Source organism: Symphalangus syndactylus, chromosome 17, assembly GCF_028878055.3.
Source record: "Symphalangus syndactylus isolate Jambi chromosome 17, NHGRI_mSymSyn1-v2.1_pri, whole genome shotgun sequence".
Taxonomy (NCBI): Eukaryota; Metazoa; Chordata; class Mammalia; order Primates; family Hylobatidae; genus Symphalangus; species Symphalangus syndactylus.
Window position 1 is genome coordinate 23,081,320 of NC_072439.2, and position 24,038 is coordinate 23,105,357.

Below are 24,038 nucleotides of genomic sequence, written 5' to 3' on the forward strand. Positions count from 1 at the left end.
CTGAGGTCAGGAGTTCGAGGTCAGCCTGGCCAACATGGAGAAACCCCATCTCTACTAAAAATACAAAAATTAGCCGAGCATTGTGGCGGGTACCTATAATCCCAGCTACTTGGGAGGCTGAGGCAGGAGAATAGTTTGAACCCAGGAGGCAGAGGTTGCAGTGAGCTGAGATTGAGTCACTGCACTCCAGCCTGGGCAACAAAGCGAGACTGTGTCTCAAATAAATAAATAAATAAATAAAGACTTAATATTATGGTATGTGAAATATAGCTTAATAAAGATGTTATTTTTTTAATCCAAAAAAACCCTGATCTTATCACTCCTTTGTTTTTTTTTTTTTTTTTTTTTTTTTTTTTTTTGAGACAGAGTCTCGCTCTGCTGCCCAGGCTGGAGTGCAGTGGCGCGATCTCCGCTCACTGTAAGCTCCGCCTCCCGGGTTCACGCCATTCTCCTGCCTCAGCCTCTCTGAGTAGCTGGGACTACAGGTGCGCGCCACCACGCCCGGCTAATTTTTTGTATTTTTTTAGTAGAGACGGAGTTTCACCGTGGTCTCGATCTCCTGACCTCGTGATTCGCCCGCCTCAGCCTCCCAAAGTGCTGGGATTACAAGCGTGAGCCACCGCGCCCGGCCTGTTTTTTGTTTTTTGTGGAGCTTTTTGGAAAGAAGTTATCACTCTGTTGCCCAGGATAAAGTGCAGTGGTGCAATCACAGCCCACTGCAGCCTCAAACTCCTGGGCTCAAGTGATCCTCCTGCCTGATTCTCCTGAGGACCTGGGACTAGGGGCATTACACCATGCTCAGCTAAGTTTTTTCCTTTTTTTTTTTTTTGAGATGGAGTTTCACTCTTGTTGCCCAGGCTGGAGTGCAATGGCATAGTCTTGACTCACTACAACCTCTGCCTCCTAGGTTCAAGTGATTCTTCTGCCTCAGCCTCCCAAGTAGCTGGGATTATAGGCACCCACCACCATGCCCAGCTAATTTTTGTATTTTTAGTAGGATGGGGTTTCACCATGTTGGCCAGGATGGTCTTGAACTCCTGACCTCAGGCGATCCACTCGCCTTGGCCTCACAAAGTGCTGGGATTACAGGTATGAGCCACTGCACCTGGCCTTTTACTTTTTTTTGTAGAGATGGTGTCTCACTATGTTAGCCAGGCTGATCTAAAACTCCTGGCCTCAAGGGATCCTCCTGCCTTAACGTTCCCAGAGTGCTGGGATTACAGGCTTGAGCCACTGTGCTCAGATTGTCATTCTGGTTTTTAACCCTCTCATGGTTCTTTTCTCACTTAGTGATAGGACCAAAGTCCTCATCCTCAGCCTGTCTCAGCAGGCCCCACATAACGTGCCCCCATCACCCCTCTGACCTTGTCTCCTCAGATTCACCCTGTCACTCCCTCTGCCCAGCCACAAAGGTCTTCAGTTCTCACGTCAGGGCTTTTGTTGTTGTTGTTGTGACGGAGTTTCGCTCTTGTTGCCCAGGCTAGAGTGCAGTGGCGTGTGATCTCGGCTCACTGTAAACTCAGCCTTCCGGTTTCAAGTGATTTTCCTGCCTCAGCCTCCTGAGTAGCTGGAATTACAGGCAACCACCACCATGCCCAGCTAACTTTTGTATTTTTAGTAGAAACGGGGTTTCACCATGTTGGCCAGGCTGGTCTTGAACTCCTGACCTCGTGAACTGCCCGCCTCGGCCTCCCAAAGTGCTGGGATTACAGGCGTGAGCCACCACGCCCAGCCGACTTCAGGGCTTTTGCATTTGCTGTTTCTTCTCCCTGGGATGTTTTTTTCTCTAGCTGTTCCAATTCCCATGTGAACACATATGGTATACACTCACATACACACACATGATTCATTCAATAAGGTAAATATAAAGAAAATGAAAATTAAAACCAGTTTTTACCTCAGATTGACAAATGTAAAACAAAATGTGCAGTATTTTGAGACAGTGGGGAAAATTCCTTTTTTACACAGAAATGCTGAGAACTCAAATTGTTACAGTGCTAATGGAGGGTAATTTGGCAAAATCTTTCAAAATGCAAAATGTACCAACTTGCAAGTATTTTAGCAATCCACAACAACAAAATAAGTTAAAAACGCCATCTGTCTGAGAGAAATTAGAATGGAAGTTCCAAAACACCTTTCTGTAAAATGCAGCCAAATTAAAATGGAGAGGGAAATTCAGAGCCTCGATGCTTATATTGGAAAAGGAGAAAGATGTATCAAAATTTAAGAAGTTTTGGAAAAGAACAGCAGAAGAAACCTAGGCTTGGTGCCGTGGCTCACACCTATAATCCTAACACTTTGGGAGGTTGGGGTGGGAGGATTGCTTGAGCCCAGGAGTTCAAGATCACCCTGGGCAACATAGTGAGACCCCTGCCTCTACAAAACAATAAAAAAATAAAAAATAAAGATAAAAAAATTAGGGTGGCTGGGTGCTGTGGCTCATGCCTGTAATGCCAGCACTTTAGGAGGCTGAGGTGGGCAGATCACTTGAGGCCAGGAGTTGAGACCAGCTTGGACAACATGGTGAAACTCCGTCCCTACTAAAAATATAAAAATTAGCCTGGCGTGTGCCTGTAATTCCAGCTACTCAGGAAGTTGAGGCACGAGAATCGCTTGAACCTGGGAGGCAGAGGTTGCAGTGAGTGGAGATCACACCCCTGCACTCCAGCCTGGGCAACAACGTGAGACTCCATCTCAAAAAAAAAAAAAAAAAAAAAAAAAAAAAAAAAAATTAGGGCATGATGGCATGTGCTTGTGGTCTCAGCTACTCAAGAGGCTGAAGTGGGAGGATCACTTGAGCCCAGGAGGTCGAGGCTGCAGTGAGCTGTGTATGCATCACTGCACTCCAGCTTGGGGGACAAACTGACTCTTGTCTCAAAAGAAAAAAAAAAAGAATGAGACCTTCTCATATACTGCTGGTGGGAATATATGGTACAGATACATTGAAAAACAATTTGTTACTACCCAATAATGTTAAAATATGTTACATGACCCAGCAATCCCACTCCTACGTACATGCCCTTAAAACTCTCACACATGGACACAAGAAGATATCACTAGGAATGGTCACAGCAGCATTATTATTTTTTCTTTTTTATTTATTTATTTATTTATTTATTTATTTATTTATTTATTTATTGAGATGGAGTCTCGCTCAGTCGCCCAGGCTGGAGTGCAGTGGTGCGATCTCGGCTCACTGCAAGCTCCGCCTCCTGGGTTCACGTCATTCTCCTGCCTCAGCCTCCCGAGTAGCTGGGACTACAGGCGCCCACCACCACGTCCAGCTAATTTTTTTTTTTTTTTTTTTTTTTTTTGTATTTTTAGTAGAGACGGGGTTTCACCGTGTTAGCCAGGATAGTCTCGATCTCCTGACCTCGTGATCCAGCCACCTCGGCCTCTCAAAGTGCTAGTATTACAAGCGTGAGCCACTGCGCCCGGCCTATTTTATTTCAGTTTTTTGAGACAGTCTCACTCTGTTGCCCAGGTTGGAGTGCAGTGGCACAATCTCGGCTGACTGCAAACTCCACCTCCTGGGTTCAAGCAATTCTCCTGCCTCAGCCTTCTGAGTAGCTGGGATTACAGGTGCCTGCCACCATGCCAGCCTAATTTTTGTATTTTAAGGAGAGACCGGGTTTCGCGATGTTAGCCAGGCTGGTCTCGAACCCCTGACCTCAAGCGATTCTTCTGCCTCGGCCTCCCAAAGTGCTACGATTACAGGCGTGAGCCACGGTGCCCAGCCATATTTTTTGGGGGTGTTGTTTGTTTTTGAGACAGGGTCTCGCTTTGTCAGCCTCCACCTCTTGGGCTCAAGTGATCCTTCCGCCTCAGCCTCCTCAGTAGCTGGAACTAGAGTTGCACGCCACCATGCCCAGCTAATTTTTTGTATTTTACGTAGGGAGAAGTTTTCACCATGTTGCCCAGGCTGGTCATGAGCTCCTGGACTTAAACAATCTGCCCACCTCGGCCTCCCAAAGTGCTGGGATTACAGGGGAAGCCATCGTGCCCGGCTGGCATGGGTTTACAAGGATCTGCAAGGGTCAGATTAAGCTTTGTGTGGATTAAGAACGGGAGCGACCTGCTCTTTCAGAGGCTGCCCAGCTGTGGTAATTTTTCGCGGTTCTTCCACTCTCTGGGACAGTTTTACTTCAACTGTGAAATGGGGGTAGGCCTCTAAGGTCCCCTGTTTCCATTCTCTGCATTCCTCATGACCACCCAGACGAAGCTGCTACTGCCATCCCCCTAACGGATGAGGAAGGCTAAGTTACTTTCCTAAGGCCACAGAGACAGTAAATGCAGCTTCCACGTTGGAACCCCGGTAGGGTGGCTCCAGTCCCCTGCTCTGAACCCCCCATCTCTACAGCCTACCCCATCACCCTAAAAGGCCCTGCAGTGCAGTGGTGATGCGTCTGCTCAGGCGTCAGACCAGCCCCGCCAAGCTACTTGCAAGCTGTGGCATCCTGGGTTAGTCACTTGCGTCCCTTAAGCCCATTTCCTTATGTGAGCAATGTACACCCCAAACACTTGCCTCAACCAAGACAACACTTGCCTGACCAGGAGGAAAGATGCGCGAGTCTCAAACAACTGCGTGACTTTCTGTCTGCGGGGGGCGGGGTGGATTTTTGGGGAAAAGGGACGCGGAGCCCGAACACCGCGGCTCCAAGGTATTCCCGTTCCTTCTCGCCTGGTTTCCTCTATTCCTCCGCGGGGCGACCCTCGGTCTCCTGCCGTGTCCCCGCTCCCGCGCCCCCTGCCCCCAATTTTTCTTCCCCCCACGGGGCTGAAAAGAGGTCGTGGTCCCTTTAAGGCCCGCCCCTCCCTCTCCCAAAACTTCCCAGTGTCTGCTCTTTTCGATCCGGGACGGCCGGTCAGGCTCGCCGCCGAGCTGGTAGGGGCTGGGGGCGAGGGGTGCGGGAGGGTGACCGGGGCACTGGCGGGCGGCGCCGCGCGCGGCCAGGGGCCGGGGTCCGAGCAGCGGGGTGGGGGCGGGGCGGTGGCCGGGAGCGCGGGGGCTGCGGGTCACCGGGCCGGGCCGGCGGCCTGGAACGTGCGGCGCCGGGGAGACCGTTCCGCCGCGCTCCGGCCGTGCGCGCCGGCGCGAGGGGCGTCCGGGCCGGGCGCGGGGGCGGGGAGGGGAGGGGCCCCCTCTCTCCCCCTCCCCCCACCGCATTCCTCTGACGTTGGGACCGAGCGACCCCGCCCTTCGTCGCGACCGGCCCCGCCTCCTCCCGTCACGCGGGTCACGTGCTTCAGACGCGGCCCCGCCCCCGTCTCCGTTCCGTCGGCGTGTTCGGATCTTCCCGGTGTCCGGGGAACTGATAGAGGTCCCCAGCAAGGCCCGCTCCCCCAACTTTATTTCCCCTCACCGGCAGAGCCACCAAGCCTGTCCCCCTCTTGTATTGCCATAGACCCCATTTTTTCTGACAGGGTCTCGCTCCGTCGCCCAGGCTGGAGTGCAGGGGCGCGATCACGGCTCACTGCAACCTCGAACTCCGGGGCTCAAGCGAGCCTTCCGCCTCGGCCTCCCCAAGTGCTGGGATTACAGGTGTGAGCCACCACACACGGCCTCCATTTCAAACTTAGTTTCCACCCGGACCTCAACCCGAAAGCCCCCATCAGCCAGGCAGAAAGGTCCTGGAGCACTTTTGGGGCGTCCGTCGCGTTTCTCACGACGCTAGCTTCGCTTTTTTCCCCCCCTTTGGCGACATCGTCACTTGCCAATAGCTTCGCTAAGGTGTTCCCTCCCACACCCTGCGCGGGCAGCCGCATAACGTTAAATTCCGTAGGACGGGATCCCGGGTTAATCCCCGTTTGACCCCGCCGCCTGCGCGTGATAACTGGGGCGCCCTCCTCTCTTCCACCCCCCAGGCTCAGCCAATTGGGCTTCGCTGGAGTCTGGAGATACCCTCCGACATTCTCTTGGGGGCACTGCGGGTGGTCTTACCCCGCCCTTGGGGCAGAAAGGCCCAATGCAAACACAGATCACAAGAACGCCTCCCCTGTGCAGGGGGCTTGCACTATGCCAGGTGCTGTACTGGGCGCTTAGTAGGTGGCCACCCTCTCCAAGGTCGGGGCCAGGACCTCCTGTGGTGCTCAGAGGGGTCGAGCTGTCAGGTGAAAACCACTGGCCCGAGTTATGGCTTTGAGGGGAATCCTGGAGGTCTGGGGATGGCAGGGACCTGTGAATTTAGATCGCACGGACAAGGTAACTTGGCCCTCAGCTCCTGCAGGAGGGGTAGTGGAGGGACTATTCCAGGTGGAAGGGACTGCACGGGCACAGATCCAGAGTGTGCGGAAGAGCCTTCTCCCAAGGGAAACTGAAAGGGGTTGCGGCTGAATTTAGAACTGGACAGGGTCCGAAGACAGTCGGCAGCAGCGAGTGGTTTTCTACTGAGGAAAAGGCTCAGATCTGGGATTTTAAGAATTCCTCCTAGAGGCAGAGATGAACACGGTATAGTGATGGCGACACAGATACCCTGGGAGTTCCTGTCAATCTTGGTCTAGCCTTCCGGCGCACACACACAGCGGTCGCTCCATAAATGCTCCGGGTATTCCAGGCTGTCACTCCCTTGGGGAGGGGGGGGCCGCCTCTGGGCGGTGCCTGAAAGCGTAGTTGCGCATGCGTTCTCGCCTTCGCTCGTTTCGTATACTGCACCAAAGAACGCCTACCCTGGGGTGGGGCTCCCCATTTCATCCAATCAGAGCGTATCAATAGTCCTACCATCTGGTGAGAGGGTGCGCTCCACTCTCCATTGACCAATCAGTGGAGACGTAGAAGAATGGGCATCTGTAGTAACCACTGGAGAGAGACCAAAAAAGGGCGGGGCTTCCTTCTCTCCTTGCGAAGTGGCGCGGGAAGGTAGCCATTGTGACTTGTACTGACGGATTAGCGAGGAGACCAATGAAAGTGGGAGGGAGGCGGGGATTCTTGGGAGGTTTAGAGCGCCGCTCCTATCAGGAGCTTTTAGGGAGGCCAGCAGCGCCAGAAATCCGACCTATCAAATTGGATTTTATTTTAAGGCGGCGGGGTCGACGGAATGACTGGCAGAAAGCGACCACCTATAAGGAGTGTCTCAGACAAACAAGGGCGGGCCCTCCTGCAGAACGGCGTGGGCAATGTCCAATAAGCGCGCAAGGCGTGTGGCGGCCTACCCTCCCCCCGCGGCGGGACCAGTGGCTCCCCCTATCGGGTGGGGGCGGCGGGTGACGGGCGTGTCCCTCCCCCAATGAGAGGCGGGGGGAGGCGGGTTCTGCGCCGCCATGTCGCGGAGGCTGCTGCCCCGGGCGGAGAAGCGGCGTCGGCGGCTGGAGCAGAGGCAGCAGCCGGACGAGCAGCGGAGGCGGTCGGGAGCGATGGTGAAGATGGCGGCGGCGGGCGGCGGAGGCGGCGGTGGCCGCTACTACGGCGGCGGCAGTGAGGGCGGCCGGGCCCCTAAGCGGCTCAAGACTGACAACGCCGGCGACCAGCACGGAGGCGGCGGCGGTGGCGGTGGAGGAGCCGGGGCGGCGGGCGGCGGCGGCGGCGGCGGGGTGAGGCCAGGGCCCTAGGTGCCGGGAAGAGGGGGGACAATTTCCCAGCTTGTGGGCATTTTATTTTTTGAGGGAGGCCTCTGCGCACGCGCCCAGGCCATCGCGCCGTTGACGATGTGGGGGAGGGGCGGCCGTTGGGCAAACGGCGGGGTTTGCGCGAGGACAGGCGCCTGCGCGTGCGCGGGGTCCGGAGCGGGGTGTGGGGGAGCGCAGAGGAAGTAGCTCGTGAGGCGAACGGCCCAGTGGCGCAGGCGCCGCGGGCTGGCGTGTGGGGGCCGGGCACGCGGCCCGGCCGTTTTTTTTCCCCTTTATCATTTTCTTCGCTGGCCCCATGCGCAGGCGCAGTGTTCCCGCCCGGCCTCGTGGGCGGTTGGGGGAGCGCCTCGTGAGCGGGAACGGGTGGGCGGCGGCCTTGTCCTCTGGAGTGGGGAATTCCGTCCGATGGCAGCTTAATCTCTAAGGCCCAGCCTCGTCTCTATACAGAAGTGGATGTGTTTGAGCCGAAATGCTAGAACAGAGTATCTCCTTCATTTTTGTAGACATTGAAAATGGGAAGAGGACTTGTGAAATGCACTTTTAGCCTTTTAGGAGTTGAGCGAAGCTTTGAAACCATCACGAGTTTGCTTACACTTTCCGGGGATGCACTGGGTACCGAGGATTTGATAAACCAAACTATTATCCCTGGCCATGCTTGGAAGCGTTTCGACCCCTTGTAATCATTCCCTCCGAAAACACCAGTCGTTGATTTTGGAGTGGGGCCCAGTCCCCACTCTTTCCAAAATCTTGAAGTAATCTTACAGGGCCGCCTATTTGCAGGGTTCTCCAGGGTTTAGGGATTACGAGTTGCTAGCGTTTTAATCTTGGCCTTGTCCCACACTTTTTAAAAACATCGTAATTGAAAATCCTTAACGCTCTTCTGTGAGGTTGGGGGAGATACTGGGATTCCCGATTTACAAAGGAGGAAATGGGCCAGGAGAGAGATGGGGTGAATTACTGTAGGTGGCACAGCTGTTGAGGGGCAGGGCTGGAGTTAGAACTCCCATTTGTGGGAGCTGCTAACCTGGCGGGAGTGCCTCCCCCTGTGGTTCGGGTGGATCGTTCCTGAAATAGAATCCAATTCTACCCCCCCGTTCCACGCACTTCTGCCCAGTGATTCTCAGACAGGGGCCCGGCCCCAGAGCCCAGGAGAGGTGGAAGAGAGTTAATCTTTCTCCTGATGACCAGAGGCTTTTGTCGGTGGGTGAAGATGCTTCTCTTAGGAAGGAGCAGTTAGTTCTTAATGGTATGGGTTGGAGTTTCTGGTCTTTCTAAAAGACCTTCCATCCGGGAGTGGGGGCTCATGCCTGTAATCCCAGCACTTTGGGAGGCTGAGGCAGGCAGATCACCTGAGGTCGGGAGTTCGAGAACAGCCTGGCCAAAATGGCAAAACTCCATTTCTACTAAAAATACAAAAAATTAGCCGGGTGTGGTGGCGAGGGCCTGTAATTCCAGCTACTCGGGAGGCTGAGGCAGGAGAATCGCTTGAACCTGGGAGGCAGAGGTTGCAGTGGACTAAGATCACGCCATAGCACTCCAGCCTGGGTGACAGAGTGAGACTCCATCTCAAAAAATAAATAAAAGACCTTTCTTGTCTGGTTTTTCTTAGTCTGACCTAGGCAGTAATTTCCAAAGCAGATTTTAGTGGGAGGGTGATTCAAGACTAGAAGGGGTCAAGACTGGCCTGGCTGCCCCAGTTTCTGGGGCACGTGTTGTTTTTTGCCCTGACTGAACCTGGTTGTGAGTGGTGGGGAACAGGTGTGCTTAGCTAGGTGACGGTGGCTCAGCCAGTTAAAGGGCAAGGAATTTGGGGCACATGCAAAGGGGATGTCCTCATTCAAACTAGCAGATAGCTGTTACAGCCCTTGCTGCCAATGTGTCTCCTTTTCCAGCTACTCTTTTCCCATGTTTCCTTGGTCGAGTGGACCAGTGGGAAGAGAGGGAGTTCCCTGGAAGAACGTAAGATTTGGGACTTGTGTGGTCCTCCCTCCATTCTGCCTTCCTCAGAAGCTACAGCAAGAGCCAGTGGGCAAGTGACCACCCACTCAGGACCACTGTTCTGCTGACCCAGAATCCTTCTGGGCTGATTAGCTTCGATTGCTGCCCCTAGTCTTTCCTGTGCATCCTTCATGGATGACATCCAACTGTTTTATCTGACTGGGTCTGCAACAGCACAGAGGCCAGTGGGCCATCATCTTGTACAGCAAGAAAAGAATTCTTGTTTTTGCTTCCTTTCTCAGGAGAACTACGATGACCCGCACAAAACCCCTGCCTCCCCAGTTGTCCACATCAGGGGCCTGATTGACGGTGTGGTGGAAGCTGACCTTGTGGAGGCCTTGCAGGAGTTTGGACCCATCAGGTACTGGGCTCAGAGGCCAGGTGTTGGGGCTTCCAAAGTTGACTCCTTGGTGTCCTTGTGTGTCCACGATTTCTGGTTGGAAATAGTGATTTTGTTGCCATCCTGGTCTAGGTTCTGTGGCCCCTCTGCTTTTGGGTTGGCCATTGTACTTTGTGTCAGATTACAGCAAGTTCCACGACCCTTTTTCCTTCCTTCATTTTTTCTCTGCCTTGTAGTTTCTATTCGTGTTCTCTTTTTCAGACACAGCAAGGGCTTGCTCTGTGGCCCAGGCTGGAGTGTAGTGGTGCAGTGTCACCCAGGCTCAGGCAGTCTTTCTGCCTCAGCCTGCTGATTTGCTGGGACTATAGGCATGAGCCACTATGCCCAGCTAATTTATATATGTGTGTGTATATATATATATTTTTTTGAGACAGAGTCTCGCTCTGTTGCCCAGGCTGGAGTGCAGTGGCAATCTCAGCTCACTGCAAACTCTGTCTCCTGGGTTCACGCCATTCTCCCGCCTCAGCCTTCCGAGTAGCTGGGACCACAGGCGCCGGCCACCCCACCCGGCTAATTTTTGTTGTTGTTGTTGTTTTTTGAGACAGTGTCTTGCTCTGTCGCCCAGGCTGGACTGCAGTGGCACGATCTCAGCTCACTGCAACCTCCATGTCTCAGGTTCAAGCGATTCTCCTGCCTCAGCCTCCTGAGTAGCTGGGACTACAGGCACCCGCCACCACGCCTGGCTAATTTTTGTATTTTTAGTAGAGACAAGGTTTCACCATGTTGGTTAGGCTGGTCTTGAACTCCTGACCTCGTGATCCTCCCGCCTCAGCTTCCCAAAGTGCTGGGATTACAGGCATGAGCCACCGTGCCCAGCCAATTTTTTGTATTTGTAGTAGAGACAGGGTTTCGCTGTGTTAGCCAGGATGGTCTTGATCTCCTGACCTCGTGATCTGCCCGCCTTGACCTCCCAAAGTGCTAGGATTACAGGCGTGCGCCACCACGCCCGGCCTAATTTTTATATTTTTCTGTAGAGGTGAGGTTTTGCCATGTTGGCCAGGCTGGTCTCAAACTCCTGGGCCCAAGCAATCTGCCCACCTAGCCCTCCCAAGTTTTAGGGTTACAGGCATGAGCTACTGCTTGTGGCCAGTGTTCTTTCATTCAGCATGTAGTTACTGAATATTTGGTGCTTGCTATATACTGCAAATACAGTAGTGAGCTGTATCTGAATTCCTTCTCTTAGAAAGTTGCCCTCCTAGAGTGATTTGCACTGTGATAGCGTAAGCTCAAGAAGCCGTCTGTGGGCGGCATCTGACAGTCTGGTGAGGAGAGGTCAGGAAGGCTTCTCAGAGGACGTGATGGCTCAGCTAGACCTCTTTGGCCTTTGGTACTACTTGTGGCCTGGGGTGTTCAGGTCGGGGAACCATGATATGGTTGCAGAGGAGTCCAGAGGCCATGGAGGAGTCAGTTCTCAAAAAATCAAATGATACCCTCCTCCTGTCTCCATTTTCCTGAGAGGATTGAAATCTGTGTTCTCTCTGCCAGCTATGTGGTGGTAATGCCTAAAAAGAGACAAGCACTGGTGGAGTTTGAAGATGTGTTGGGGGCTTGCAACGCAGTGAACTACGCAGCCGACAACCAAATATACATTGCTGGTCACCCAGCTTTTGTCAACTACTCTACCAGCCAGAAGATCTCTCGCCCCGGGGACTCGGATGACTCCCGGAGCGTGAACAGTGTGCTTCTCTTTACCATCCTGAACCCCATTTATTCGATCACCACGGTGCGTGCCAGCAGGCATTTCTTGTGAGGTCTCCCTTCCTTTTCTCCCTCTATTCCCTCCCCCAAGCCCTGACCTGCCAGTGCCCCTTCATCTTGCCTGTGTTTGTTTTTGCAGGATGTTCTTTACACTATCTGTAATCCTTGTGGCCCTGTCCAGAGAATTGTCATTTTCAGGAAGAATGGAGTTCAGGCGATGGTGGAATATCCTTTGCTGGAAAACAGGTGTTTCTTAGGGTAGGGACTCTTACAGGGCTTGACAGCGGCCATTCTTTGAGCCGGCATGTGTCTACTGACCACGGGAGTGGCTGCCATGTGCCAGATGCCTTCACAGAGCCCAGTGTCTGAGTCGGGAGGCATTTAAAGGGCCAGGGATATCATGTGGACGTGCAGATCTTAGGGGAGAGAGCAGTGTGTTAGGAGATACAAAGAAATTTATTTTTCTTTTTGTTTTATTTTTGTTATTTATTTATTTATTGAGATGGAGTTTAGCCCTTGTTGCCTGGGCTGGAGTGCAGTGGTGCGATCTCAGCTCACTGCAACCTCTGCCTCCTGGGTTCAAGCAATTCTGCCTCAGCCGCCCTAGTAGGATTATAGGCGCCCGCCACCACGCCTAGCTAATTTTTTGTATTTTTAGTAGAGATGTGGTTTCACCTTGTTGGCCAGGCTGTTTGGAGCTCCTGACCTCAGGCAATCCACCTGCCTGAGCTTCCCAAATTACAGGCGTGAGCCACCGCCCCGGGTAGGAATTTATTTTTAAAGATGTTTATTCTAAGCCAAATATGAGTGACAAAGGTTTGGGGAACATAGTCTCAAGAGGTCCTGAGAAAATGTGCCCCTGGGAAAAGGAATTTATTTAAAAGGGGATGTGGGGCCGGGCACAGTGGCTCATGCCTGCAATCCCAGCACTTTCAGAGGCGGAGGCGGGTGGATCACCTGAGGTCAGGAGTTTGAGACCAGCCTGGCCAACGTGGTGAAACCCTGTCTCTAAATAATACAGAAATTAGCTAGGCATGGTGGTGAACGCCTGTAATCCCAGCTGCTCTGGAGGCTGAGGCAGGAGAATCGCTTGAGCCTGGGAGGCGGAGATTGCAGTGAGCCAAGACTGTGCCACTGCAGTCCATCCTGGGCAACACAGCGAGACTCCATATCCAAAAAAAAAAAGGCGGGGCATGTGTGAAGGTTTCTGAGGAGGTGACGTCGTATTTCTCTGAGCAAATAGGAGCGTATACTCTAAGGTGGAGGAAACCGCGTCTACAAAGGTTGTAAAGTCAGAAGGAGCTTGTGTTGGATGGAGAAATTGAAAGACCTGAGGATTGCAGGGTAGCTGGCAAGCAGACGGGTTTGGAATAGACATTGGAAGAAGCTTTTAGGGCATCCTAGACAGCGATGTGATGCCTGGGGCAGGGGCAGGAAAAAGCCACTGATGGACTTTCAGGGCAGAGCTGTAATCGAGTTGATGTTTCAGATTTAGTCGAAGGGCGTGGGAGGGCTGAGACGGAGAAAGTGGTGTAGCAGAAGAGGTTGTTGGTGGCCATGGGTCGGGGTGCAGATTATGAGAGAACTCTGGCCAATAGCTGCTCACCCAGGGCAGCGTTGAGTCCAACGCCGTTTTGGCCTCTTAACCTGAGGCTAGTGGCTGGGCAGTGAGTTAATCCCAAAGCCTCCGCCTGTACCACAGTCTTGGGGTACTACCTTGTCCTTATCCCTCTCTGGGGTGACTTGACGCCCTTCTCAAAGATCTCCTGTGATGGGACTTTCCTTAACTTGACTCACATTTGACTCTGTTCAAAGTGCCCAGCGGGCCAAGGCCTCTCTCAATGGGGCTGATATCTATTCTGGCTGTTGCACTCTGAAGATCGAATACGCAAAGGTATGTCTGGGAGGTGATTGACTGCCCCTTGTCAGCTTCCAGGTGAGCTGGGGCATGGCTGACCTCAAGTCTTGTCTTGTCCTTGCAGCCTACACGCTTGAATGTGTTCAAGAATGATCAGGATACTTGGGACTACACAAACCCCAATCTCAGTGGACAAGGTAATCTTGACGGCCACTTTGTTCTAAACATACCCGCCTTGCCTTCACTCGACTAGTGCACTTCATAGGCCTGGGCTCAGGGTTATGTAATGCCATTGGGCTCCCCATGGACATGGGAGGGCCTTGGGGTCAGCTCTTGGACACCCTAGTGGGATGGGGGAGTGAGAGGCCTCCACAGGTCTTCACTGCTGCTTGGGGCCCTCCGATGCTGCTCAGGATACAGAGGCAAGGCAGAAGCCTGGATGGGTGGGGAGCAGAGCCTCACTGAGGATGAGGCATGGGGGCGGCCTTAGAAACCAGCAGTGGCTCCTTTGAGAGTCTGGTTAGGGTCACTGACTCCATTCTTGCTGGGCCAGGAATTGTCCTCTTGTTCTGCGCTGTTGAGAGGGTCTGATTTGGGGAAGTGGCAGTGTGGGGGGCGATGAGGTCTCCCGGGCTCTTGCAGTGAGCCTTTGAGCAAGCTGACCCTGTGGAGGTGAGACACTCTGGATTGGACCAGGGCGGACACGCCTCACATCATTTGTAGAGGGGACGCAACATCTCTGCAGGTGGCCCAAATGGACAACTCCCTTCCTAGTGTCTGTCAAGAATGGTTTGCCTTTGGTAGCAGGGAGAGGTGGAGGATTGCCTATGAGAAACAGCGGCAGCCCCCCAACAAGACCGTCCATCTCTGTGTCTGTCTTGGTCTGATACGTCGGGCCAGGCCATGGGCTGAGGGAGGAGGCTCGATGCTGACATCGCACAGGCCCTGAGAGGCCAGAGCCCCCATTCCTAGGCAGGCCTGTCTTGCTCGCCCTTGCATCTGGGAAGCAGTGGGCAGGGTGGGCTAGACTCTCCCCAGGATCCTCACAGTGGGCCCTGTGGGCCTGGCTGCTCCCTCCAAAGGTCAGAGGCAAATTGGTGACCAAGTGAATGTACCAGAGCGGGCAATGGCATTACATGACTGCTAACAGAAACATGGCAACAACCATTTCTTCTCCAAGGAACATAAATAGAAGATGTGCAGACCGGCAGGGGCTAGTAGCAGGGGGCTGGCTGTGCATTGGTTTTGATGCCTCTCAGCTTTGGCAGCCCCAAGGCTGGGGCCCAAAAAAAAAACGAGGGCTGATGAGGTGACCTGGAGTGAGGGCGGTGCTTCGCCACCCCTCAGGAACCATACTTCAGCGGCTCTGCCTCTGCACATTGCTCACCAACACACAGGGTAGAAAACCACTAGCTCTTCCTGGAGAAAACAGAACATGCAGCCTCCACCACGTCCCCAGAAACAGCCGCAGACTTGAGCTCACTACATCAAGAACACCACACCGCGCTCCAAGGAACAGCTACAAGCACAGAGACAGAGGCATACAGAGACAAAGAAAGAGACGCAACATGGCAGCAGACACTGCTTTTTTTATTAAACATTAAAAAAAAGGTCAAAATCCAAGCAAACTTGAACCCGAGAATGTACACAGAAGTAGGAAACACAGAGAACAGAGCTGTCCCAGCCAGCCAGCGAGCGGTGCTCTTTTCGGAGAACGTTTCATAGACGGAAGTAGATTCCATGGGCCTCCAAGACAATAGGATCCTCTCTCCATTCCTCGCCATATGGGTTTTGTTTTTTAAGTCATTTGGTTTGGGGAGGGCCTTCTTTTTTTTCTGTTTTGATATTTTTATTTTTTCTGCAGTCACCGGCTGCCAACATAATCTGCACCAACTGGAGATCAGAAACCAAAAAAAAAAATTTTAACCACAACAAAAAAAATCAAAAAAACCAAAACAGACCTAAAACCAGACAGCCAAACAGCTCAGAGGCACACAGTTACCTGCTGCTGGGTAACCAGGCGTGCTCCCAAGGCCAAAAGCGCGAGCGTAGTGGGGCCACTGGCACACCTCATACCAGGAGACACGCACACGGAGCGCTACACAGCCAGAAGCACCGCACCACCGCACTGCAGCACATATGTGAGGAGGTGACAACACGGAGGGACACTACCCACTTCATACACCTTTATTTCCACTTTTCTGATATCTTCTGAGGACAGAACATCTGTGAGCCATTTTTGATTTAATCAAAATATTGACTTTTAAAACAATTCTTTAAAAAAATTGTAGCGGATGTGTACCGTGACTTGTATTTATGACTGTAAAACCATGTGATGCAGGGTCGCAGTGTATGTTTGATGGGACGCCATCTTTCAGAACTGTGCTAACTCACTGTTGAAGCGTCCAATGGTAAGAGAAAATACAGATTTGTTTTTTGTGACAAATGGACATTGTACTCTGTACTTCTGCTGTAAGTAGTCCTTTTCCATCTTTGTAATGACTGGTAACAAAACCCAGGCCGGGTGGCAGGAAAGGGCAGTGGTTTCGAGCCCTGGGTTTTGGAGTCAGCCAGACCTGGGTTCACATATGGCTCAGCCACTGACTTGCTTTGTGACTTTGGGCCAAAGTGTCTTTTAACTGCTCAGTTAAAAGTTAACAACTCAGTCTTCTTATCTGTAAAATGGGGCTGAAATATCAGAACCTACCTCATAGGGTTGTTGTGAGGAATTTGAGAAGCTGTGATGTCTGTAAAGCGCTTAGCCCAGTGCCTGCCACTTAAGCGCTAAGTTAACGGCAGTGATTACGAACTACTGGGGTCGGGGTGGATCTGCGCCATTGCTGGGTGTGGGAATGTCGATGCCTTGTACATGGTTGCTTCTTTGAACTGATTCTGCTGTTGCCCTGCTTGTCAGCTCCTACAGTCAGTCCCTCTTGGGCTGGCGGGACTGGGAGGGAGGGGGGACTGGGATTAAGAAAGAAGGGATCTAACAGAGACAGTCTGGAGCTCCTAGAACCTTGGGGGCTTTGGGGGTCAGGCTTGCTTGCTTCCCTCCTGGGTTATTTTCCTGTTCTTAATCTACTCTCCCTTCATTGGGAGTCAGTTGAGAAAGCTGGTTTTGGCCCCCCATAATATATCAGCTTCTGTAGCAGCTGCACATTCCCCAGAGGGCCTGGGAGCTGGGCTTTCTCCCAGGGCCAGGGCAGGTGAGAGCACAGAACCTGGCCTTGTCCTTCACAGAACAAGACCAGCCCTTTGGTGTGAGCAGGGGAAGGAGAGTGGGCACCAGCTTTGAGGCTTGGGCTTCATGCCCGCCGTAGGTCAGATCACAAAAGGAGGCCCCACAGCCCTTGAGGAAGGGAGGTCTTACAGTTTGCAGGAGCTGGGGGCTCAGATCAGCCTGTGCAGTCAGGAGGGAGGTAGAGACCCCAATTTCTGAGTGAGACTCCTAACTGTTTTCTCTGTCCACAGGTGACCCTGGCAGCAACCCCAACAAACGCCAGAGGCAGCCCCCTCTCCTGGGAGATCACCCCGCAGAATATGGTGAGGGCAGGGGGTTCCCCTCCGTGGACTCCCGTGGCTCATGTGCCCCTGCCCGCCGCCCGCCGTGCAAATTCTCACCCGTCCTCCCTCTCTTTCCTTCCCACCCCCCAGGAGGGCCCCACGGTGGGTACCACAGCCATTACCATGATGAGGGCTACGGGCCCCCCCCACCTCACTACGAAGGGAGAAGGATGGGTCCACCAGTGGGGGGTCACCGTCGGGGCCCAAGTCGCTACGGCCCCCAGTATGGGCACCCCCCACCCCCTCCCCCACCACCCGAGTATGGCCCTCACGCCGACAGCCCTGTGCTCATGGTCTATGGCTTGGATCAATCTAAGATGAACTGTGACCGAGTCTTCAATGTCTTCTGCTTGTATGGCAATGTGGAGAAGGTGAGCTGCCACCGGGCCCACTGGGTTCCTCACTGAGCCTCGTATCTTGCCAGTCAGCACGGGGAAGAACCAGGGGGGAGCCTGGTGTGGCACTGGGCGGGCAGGCCCCAAGTGAGTGACTCAGTGAGCTCAGGCATCCTGCTTGCAGACGGGCTTTGTTTGGTCCTCACTGTATGTGGTTGTTTTGTTTTTGAATTACCAATGTTTAAAAAAAAGACTTTATCACATAAAAGTACTAATACTTACCAGTACATGAATATAGAGATTTATAACACATAAAAATGAATCCATTATAGTGAAACACCATTGTTTAAGGATTTCCTCCTGAAAACTTGAGACCTGGCAACACTGGGCCTTCTGCCTTCCCACGGGACGGTTGACTGGGACTGGTGGTGGCTGAGAGACCAGGTGGCGTTTTGCTTAACATTAAACCTGTCTGGGTCTTGGCGGCCTTTGTGCAGCTCCAGACTTGGCCCGTTACTTAGAGTAGTTCGTAACACAGGTGAAGTGTTGTTAGTTACCAGGCACTGTTAAAGATGTTTTACATGTAGTGACCTGTGTAATTTCTCACATTAATCCTTAATGAGATGAACGGGGGAAGTGGAGGACAGGGGGCTTAAATAAGCTGCCCGGGTTCACATAGCCTTTATGTGAAGCAGGACTCAGAGCCAGACCTCCTGGCTCCAGAGCCGGCACTGCTCTGTTGTAACCCAGCTGAAGGAGTATTTTACCTTGTGACCGTAGACATAGCCATCCATAGATCACACATGTCTGTGTGTAACTGCCAAAATGGTGAAAATGGCTGATTTGATTTCTGATTCCTGCACAGTTTTCTGTCATGCTTCACTAAATGACTTACTGGTATGTTATGTCCCACAGTTAAAAACATTGTCCAGACTCTGCTTCTCACCTTGGGTTGAGCACTTGGTGTGGGCCAGGCATGTTTTTCTAGTGGTCCCGATTCACTGTGAGGACATGGGAGGCCAGAGCAGGGGTTATTATCACTAACTTGGGAGGGGCAGGAGAGGGGACCCTGGCAGCTGGACAGAGGTGCTGACTGCAGCTACTCTCCCCAAGGTGAAATTCATGAAAAGCAAGCCGGGGGCCGCCATGGTGGAGATGGCTGATGGCTACGCTGTGGACCGGGCCATTACCCACCTCAACAACAACTTTATGTTTGGACAGAAGCTGAATGTCTGGTAAGTGCTCAAGCTAGGGAGGGTGGCAGAGGTACAGGGGAGAGAAAAGGGGGGGAACGGGGCCCAGCAGAGGAGCACAGTGAGGCCGAGGTGTTGACTCACACAGAAATGGGATGTGGCAGGTGTGTTCCCAGACGTGTCTCTGACACCACAGGAGAAAGTGGGTCAGCCTTGCCTCAGCTGTAGAGCAATGCCTCAAGGCACACAGGGCAAACTGAGCCTCTGGAGGCCACAGGGGAAAGCTTGGGGGGCAACTTTGGGTATGACAAAGGCTCCCCTTTCTTTCCTGCTGCAGTGTCTCCAAGCAGCCAGCCATCATGCCCGGTCAGTCATACGGATTGGAAGACGGGTCTTGCAGTTACAAAGACTTCAGTGAATCCCGGAACAATCGGTTCTCCACCCCAGAGCAGGCAGCCAAGAACCGCATCCAGCACCCCAGCAATGTGCTGCACTTCTTCAACGCCCCGCTGGAGGTGACTGAGGAGAACTTCTTTGAGGTGTGTGCCGTGGAGCTGCGTAGGCAGTCGGGTCCTTGCCACGGCCGTCTGAGTAGGCCATTCATTTCAGTCTTTTCTGCAAATAGCTGTTGAACTTCTGTCCTGCCTGGCCCTGGGTTGAGTGCTAGGGACACAGCAGAGGCCAGGACAGATAGGGATCCGTGCTCTCAAACTAGACGGGGTGAGAATGGCACCAAGTTTCTAGCAACACCGTTTGCTGCGTTTCTTTCACTTTTTTTCTTTCTTTTTTTTTTTTTTTTTTTTTTTTTTGAGACAGTCTCGCTGTCAACCAGGCTGGAGTGCAGTGGCACGATCTCGGCTCACTGCAGGCTCCGCCCTCGGGTTCACACTGTTCTCCTGCCTCGGCCTCCCGCGTAGCTGGGACTACAGGCGCCCACCATCTTGCCTGACTAATTTTTTGTATTTTTAGTAGAGACAGGGTTTCACTATGTTAGCCAGGATGGTCTTGATCTCCTGACCTCGTGATCCGCCCGCCTCGGCCTCCCAAAGTGCTGAGATGACAGGCGTGAGCCACTGCGCCCGGCCTTCCTTTTACATTTTTGGCAAGCAGGGCAACTGCTCGTTTGCTGGGAAAGCTGCTTCACAGGCCCAGTGATGAGGGCCCAATTTCACAAGAACCGCACTGGCATAAGCTTTGGGTGCCATCACCCTGGTACCATCAGAAGGTGGGGCCCTGTAAAGCTCAGTCGGGGAACTGAGGCAGCGGAAGGGAGGAGGAACTCAAGTGGATCTGGGTGTGGCCTGAAATGTTGACCTTGCATTCAGCAAACAGCCGGGTGCGGGTATCTAGATAGCTGTTGAAGTTGGGAACAAAAAAGCAGCTTCCCAGTCTCAGGCAACTTAATAATTAAAGAGCATTGTTGCTGGCCTTTTTATGACACAGGGATGCCTTAGGGTATGTGATAAAATCTACAAGCCTGTTCTCCTGAAAACTCCAAGTACTGAGTCATGCAGGGCCTGGTCTGCTTGAATCCTGTGTGGCGGCCCTTTTGTTTCAGAGTTCATTTACTACCTACATTTACTACCTATTTCTTTTGCAGATCTGCGATGAGCTGGGAGTGAAGCGGCCATCTTCTGTGAAAGTATTCTCAGGCAAAAGTGAGTGGAGTGTGCCCATCTCCTTCCCCTAGTTGCTTGGTGGTTGGTGGGCAGTTGCCTAGTTCCTATTGGGTCAGTCTAAAACTTTTGCTTTTCCCCTTGCTTTGCAATCAGGTGAGCGCAGCTCCTCTGGACTGCTGGAGTGGGAATCCAAGAGCGATGCCCTGGAGACTCTGGGCTTCCTGAACCATTACCAGATGAAAAACCCAAGTGAGTATCTGTGTGTCCTGCAGGCATCAACCTGGTGACCTAATGGGTTGGCTGGCTTCAGGCCAGGGATGTCCTTCCTGCCCTTGAGATAGGACCCCGGGGATCTTCACACTGTTGGTGACACAGGCAGGTGGGACCTGCTCACGAGGAGAGCAGCCTGTGCTCCTCATGGGAGAGCCAGCCTGACTACCTGCTGCCACTCACTCTACCAGCTTGGGAGTTGCTCAGGCTTGTCCTCCAGGGAGGTGGCATTCTCTCTTTGCATCAGAGACTGTTTTAGGTAGGAAAGCTACTCTGTTACCTAGGAAAGAGGCAACACTATCCAGCAGGTAAAACTTCCCCACCCAGTTGCTGGGAGAGGCCCATTGCCTTGGGCTGGCGAAGGAGATAGGAATGGGATTCTCTATGGGAATGAAGGAAGAGAAGGAGAAACGCCGTGCGTAATTGATAATTGGCTCATCTTGAAGCCTCACATTGCGCAGTCACTCCTTAGACCCTAGCAGTTGACCTGCAGAAAATGGGAGATGGGTGCAAAATTGAGGGGACCTCGGTTTGGGGAGCCTCCAAAGACAGGACCCAACCAAACTTCTCTCTCCTTTGCAGATGGTCCATACCCTTACACTCTGAAGTTGTGTTTCTCCACCGCTCAGCACGCCTCCTAATTAGGTGCCTAGGAAGAGTCCCATCTGAGCAGGAAGACATTTCTCTTTCCTTTATGCCATTTTTTGTTTTTTGTTTTTGTTATTTGCAAAAGATCTTGTATTCTTTTTTTTTTTTTTTTAAATGCTAGGTTCGTAGAGGCTTAACCTTAATGGAAACGCTGGAAGTCTGCAGGGGGAGGGAGAGGGGAACTGATATCTCCCACAATTAACCTTCACTTTTAAAAAATTATTGTACATGTGATTTTTTTTTTTTTTCCTGTTCATACATTTGTGCTGCCCATGTACTCTTGGCACATTTCAATAAAATTGTTTGGAAAATAAACACAGCACTTGCTGGGATTCCAGGATGTCTGCTTTCCTCCCTCTCTGTCCTGAAGACACAGGCAGGCCTGAGCACAGTCACAGGCCCTCTGGAGGCCTACAGAGACCCAAGAGGAGCAAGGTAGGCTGCAGACTGAGAACGGTGCTAGCAATTGAGTCTTTGAGGACCATCCAGCAGGCTTAGTGGCATTCTTACTGGGCCCTGCCCAAGCAAGCTCTTTTGGGCGCAGTGGGTCATCACACCTATAATTCCAGCACTTTGGGGAGGCCAAGGTGGGGCAGATACTTTGAGCTCAGGAGTTGAAGACCAGCCTGGGCAGCATGGTGAAACATCACTACAAAAAAAGTTGAGGTGGGTTTGGCGGAACACCTGTAGTCTCAGCTACTCGGGAGGCTGAGGCAGGTGGGTCAGTTGAGCCTGGGAGGTTTAACACTGCAGATCACTGCACTCCAACCTGGGTGACAGAGTGAGACCCTATCTCAGAAAAAAAGGTTTCCAGTCTTGCCATCATGGTGAAACCCCATCTTTACTAAAAATACAAAAATTAGCCGGCATGGTGCATACCAGTACTCCCAGCTACCTAGCAGGCTGAGGTGGATCACCCCAACCCTGGAGGGTGAGGCTGCAGTGAGCTGTGATGGGGTCATTGCACCCTAGCCTGGGCAACAGGGTGTCAAAAAATCCCAAAACTTTTGTGTTCAGTATCATTTCAGAGTGACTTGTCTTTACCCTTGCAGTATCATTGTGTGGATGTGTCATGATTTAACCTGATCCCAAAGGGTAATTTCCAGGTCTATTTTTGCTATTGCAAACAGCACTGTAACACGTGTCTTTACAGAAATATCTTGGCCAACTTCCCTGATACTGATCAGGAGGTAAATTCCTGCCAGTGGAATTGCTGGGTTAAAGGACACATATAGCTGGATGTAGTGGCCCATGCCTGTAATCCCAGCACTTTGGGAAGCCAAGGCAGGCAGATCACTTAAGGCCAGGAGTTTGAGACCAGCCTGGGCAACATGGCAAAACCCTGTCTACAGAAAAAAAAAAGTGGGCCGGACACAGTAGCTGACGCCTGTAATCCCAGCACTTTGGGAGGCCGAGGTGGGCGGATCACTTAAGGTCAGGAGTTCAAGACCAGCCTGGCCAACATGGTGAAACCCTGTCTCTACTAAAAATAAAATAGCCAGGCATGGTGGCACGTTCCTGTAGTCCCAGCTACTCAGGAGGCTGAGGCAGGAGAATCACTCGAACCCAGGAGGCAGAGGTTGCAGTGAGCCGAGGTTGTGCCACTGCACTCCAGCCTGGGTGATGAGAGAGAAACTCTGTCTCGAGAAAACAAAAAAATATAAAAGTGATGTGGGCATGGTGGCACACACTGTGTCTATAGTCCCAGCTTCTTGTGGGGGCTGAGGCAGGAGGATCGCTTGAGCTGTAAGCTGTGATGGCACCACTACACTCCATCCTGGGCAAAAGGGCGAGATCATGTCTCAAAACATAAAGGAACTATATAATTGCAACATATGGTAGATAGCTTCCCACTTGTAGATGCAAATCTGTGAAGATGCCTTGCAGTGGGGGGTACCACCCAGAAGGATCCTGGTTTAAGGATTTTGACTCCTACTGGAGGGAAGAGGTGACCTGCAGAGGAGCAGGTCACAAACCTTGAAGTTTATGTATGTGTGCTTGAGAATAGCCCACTCTGGGAATTTACTGTGAATAAAATTTTCTTTTTTGAGATGGAGTCTTGCTCTGTCACCCAGGCTGGAGTGCAATGGCACAATCTCTGCTCACTGCAACCTCTGCCACCCGGGTTCAAGTGATTCTCCTGTCTTAGCCTCCCAAGTAGCTCAGATTTTTTTTTCCCAGAAGGAGTCTTGCTCTGTCGTCCAGGCTGGAGTGCAGTGGCACGATCTTGGCTCACTGCAACCTCTGCCTCCCGGTTCAAGCAATTTTCCTGCCTCAGCCTCCCAAGTAGCTGGGATTACAGGCTCATGCCACCATGCCTGGCTGATTTTTGTATTTTTAGTAGAGATGGGGTTTCACCATATTGGCTAGGCTGGTCTCGAACTCCTGAGATCCACTGGCCTTGGCCTCCCAAAGTGCTACGATACAGGCATGAGCCACTGCGCCCGGGCTTACATTGTTAACATTTAATAACGTCACAAAAGCATCATTTAGCAGAGGAACAAGTTTTGCTTCACTATGGGAAGTTTCAAACAATCTCTAGACAAGGAAAAACTACAGTCATCTTGCAGCCATAAATAAAATCAACTAGGGTTTATTGTTTTTAAGCCAGTCAAGCTGATAAAAAGTGAATTTTACCAGTTTGTCTCCTAGCATCCAATTTCCTTTCCTGTTACCAGTTTGAGTCCCCTTCCAGAGATATTATATACATACGCCATATTCTGTGCAGGTCCAACTACACTTTTTTTTTTTTTTTTTTTTTTTTTGATACATTGTCTCACTCTGTCACCCAGGCTGAAGTGCTGGAGTGCAGTGGCATGATGTCGGCTCACTGCAACCTCTGCCTCCTGGGTTGAAGCAATTCTCCTGCCTCAGCCTCCCAAGTAGCTGGGA

The 24,038-nt window shown here is 52.2% G+C and overlaps 1 protein-coding gene across 8 annotated transcripts; it reads left to right on the forward strand.

Annotated features, from left to right (window-relative positions):
• Positions 1-4,627: 4,627 nt before the first annotated feature.
• Positions 4,628-21,461, forward strand: HNRNPL (heterogeneous nuclear ribonucleoprotein L). 8 transcript variants are annotated; one of them, XM_063621187.1, is made up of 13 exons: positions 4,628-4,661; positions 9,804-9,922; positions 11,447-11,684; positions 11,799-11,884; positions 13,457-13,553; positions 13,642-13,714; positions 16,989-17,060; positions 17,172-17,452; positions 18,530-18,651; positions 18,947-19,148; positions 20,210-20,267; positions 20,382-20,477; positions 21,081-21,461. In XM_063621187.1, exons 3-13 carry the CDS (start codon positions 11,460-11,462, stop codon positions 21,137-21,139), a joined length of 1,371 nt encoding a protein of 456 aa, XP_063477257.1. In that variant the 5' UTR covers positions 4,628-4,661; positions 9,804-9,922; positions 11,447-11,459; the 3' UTR covers positions 21,140-21,461. The 8 variants fall into 8 exon arrangements, with proteins under 8 accessions (XP_063477257.1, XP_055103994.1, XP_055103991.1 ...); XM_055248019.2 differs by lacking the exon at positions 4,628-4,661 and adding an exon at positions 4,812-4,885; XM_055248016.2 differs by lacking the exon at positions 4,628-4,661 and adding an exon at positions 7,239-7,527.
• Positions 21,462-24,038: the final 2,577 nt, after the last annotated feature.

What these genes read in the sequence shown, in the direction of transcription:
- HNRNPL (XM_055248012.2), top strand. Translation starts at nt 7,258, where the DNA reads ATGTCGCGGAGGCTGCTGCCCCGGGCGGAGAAGCGGCGTCGGCGGCTG. An exon ending in GGAGTTCAGGCGATGGTGGA is followed by an intron (nt 11,885 to 13,456) that starts ATATCCTTTGCT and finishes AACTTGACTCAC; the next exon opens with ATTTGACTCTGTTCAAAGTG. An exon ending in GGACAGAAGCTGAATGTCTG is followed by an intron (nt 18,652 to 18,946) that starts GTAAGTGCTCAA and finishes TTCCTGCTGCAG; the next exon opens with TGTCTCCAAGCAGCCAGCCA.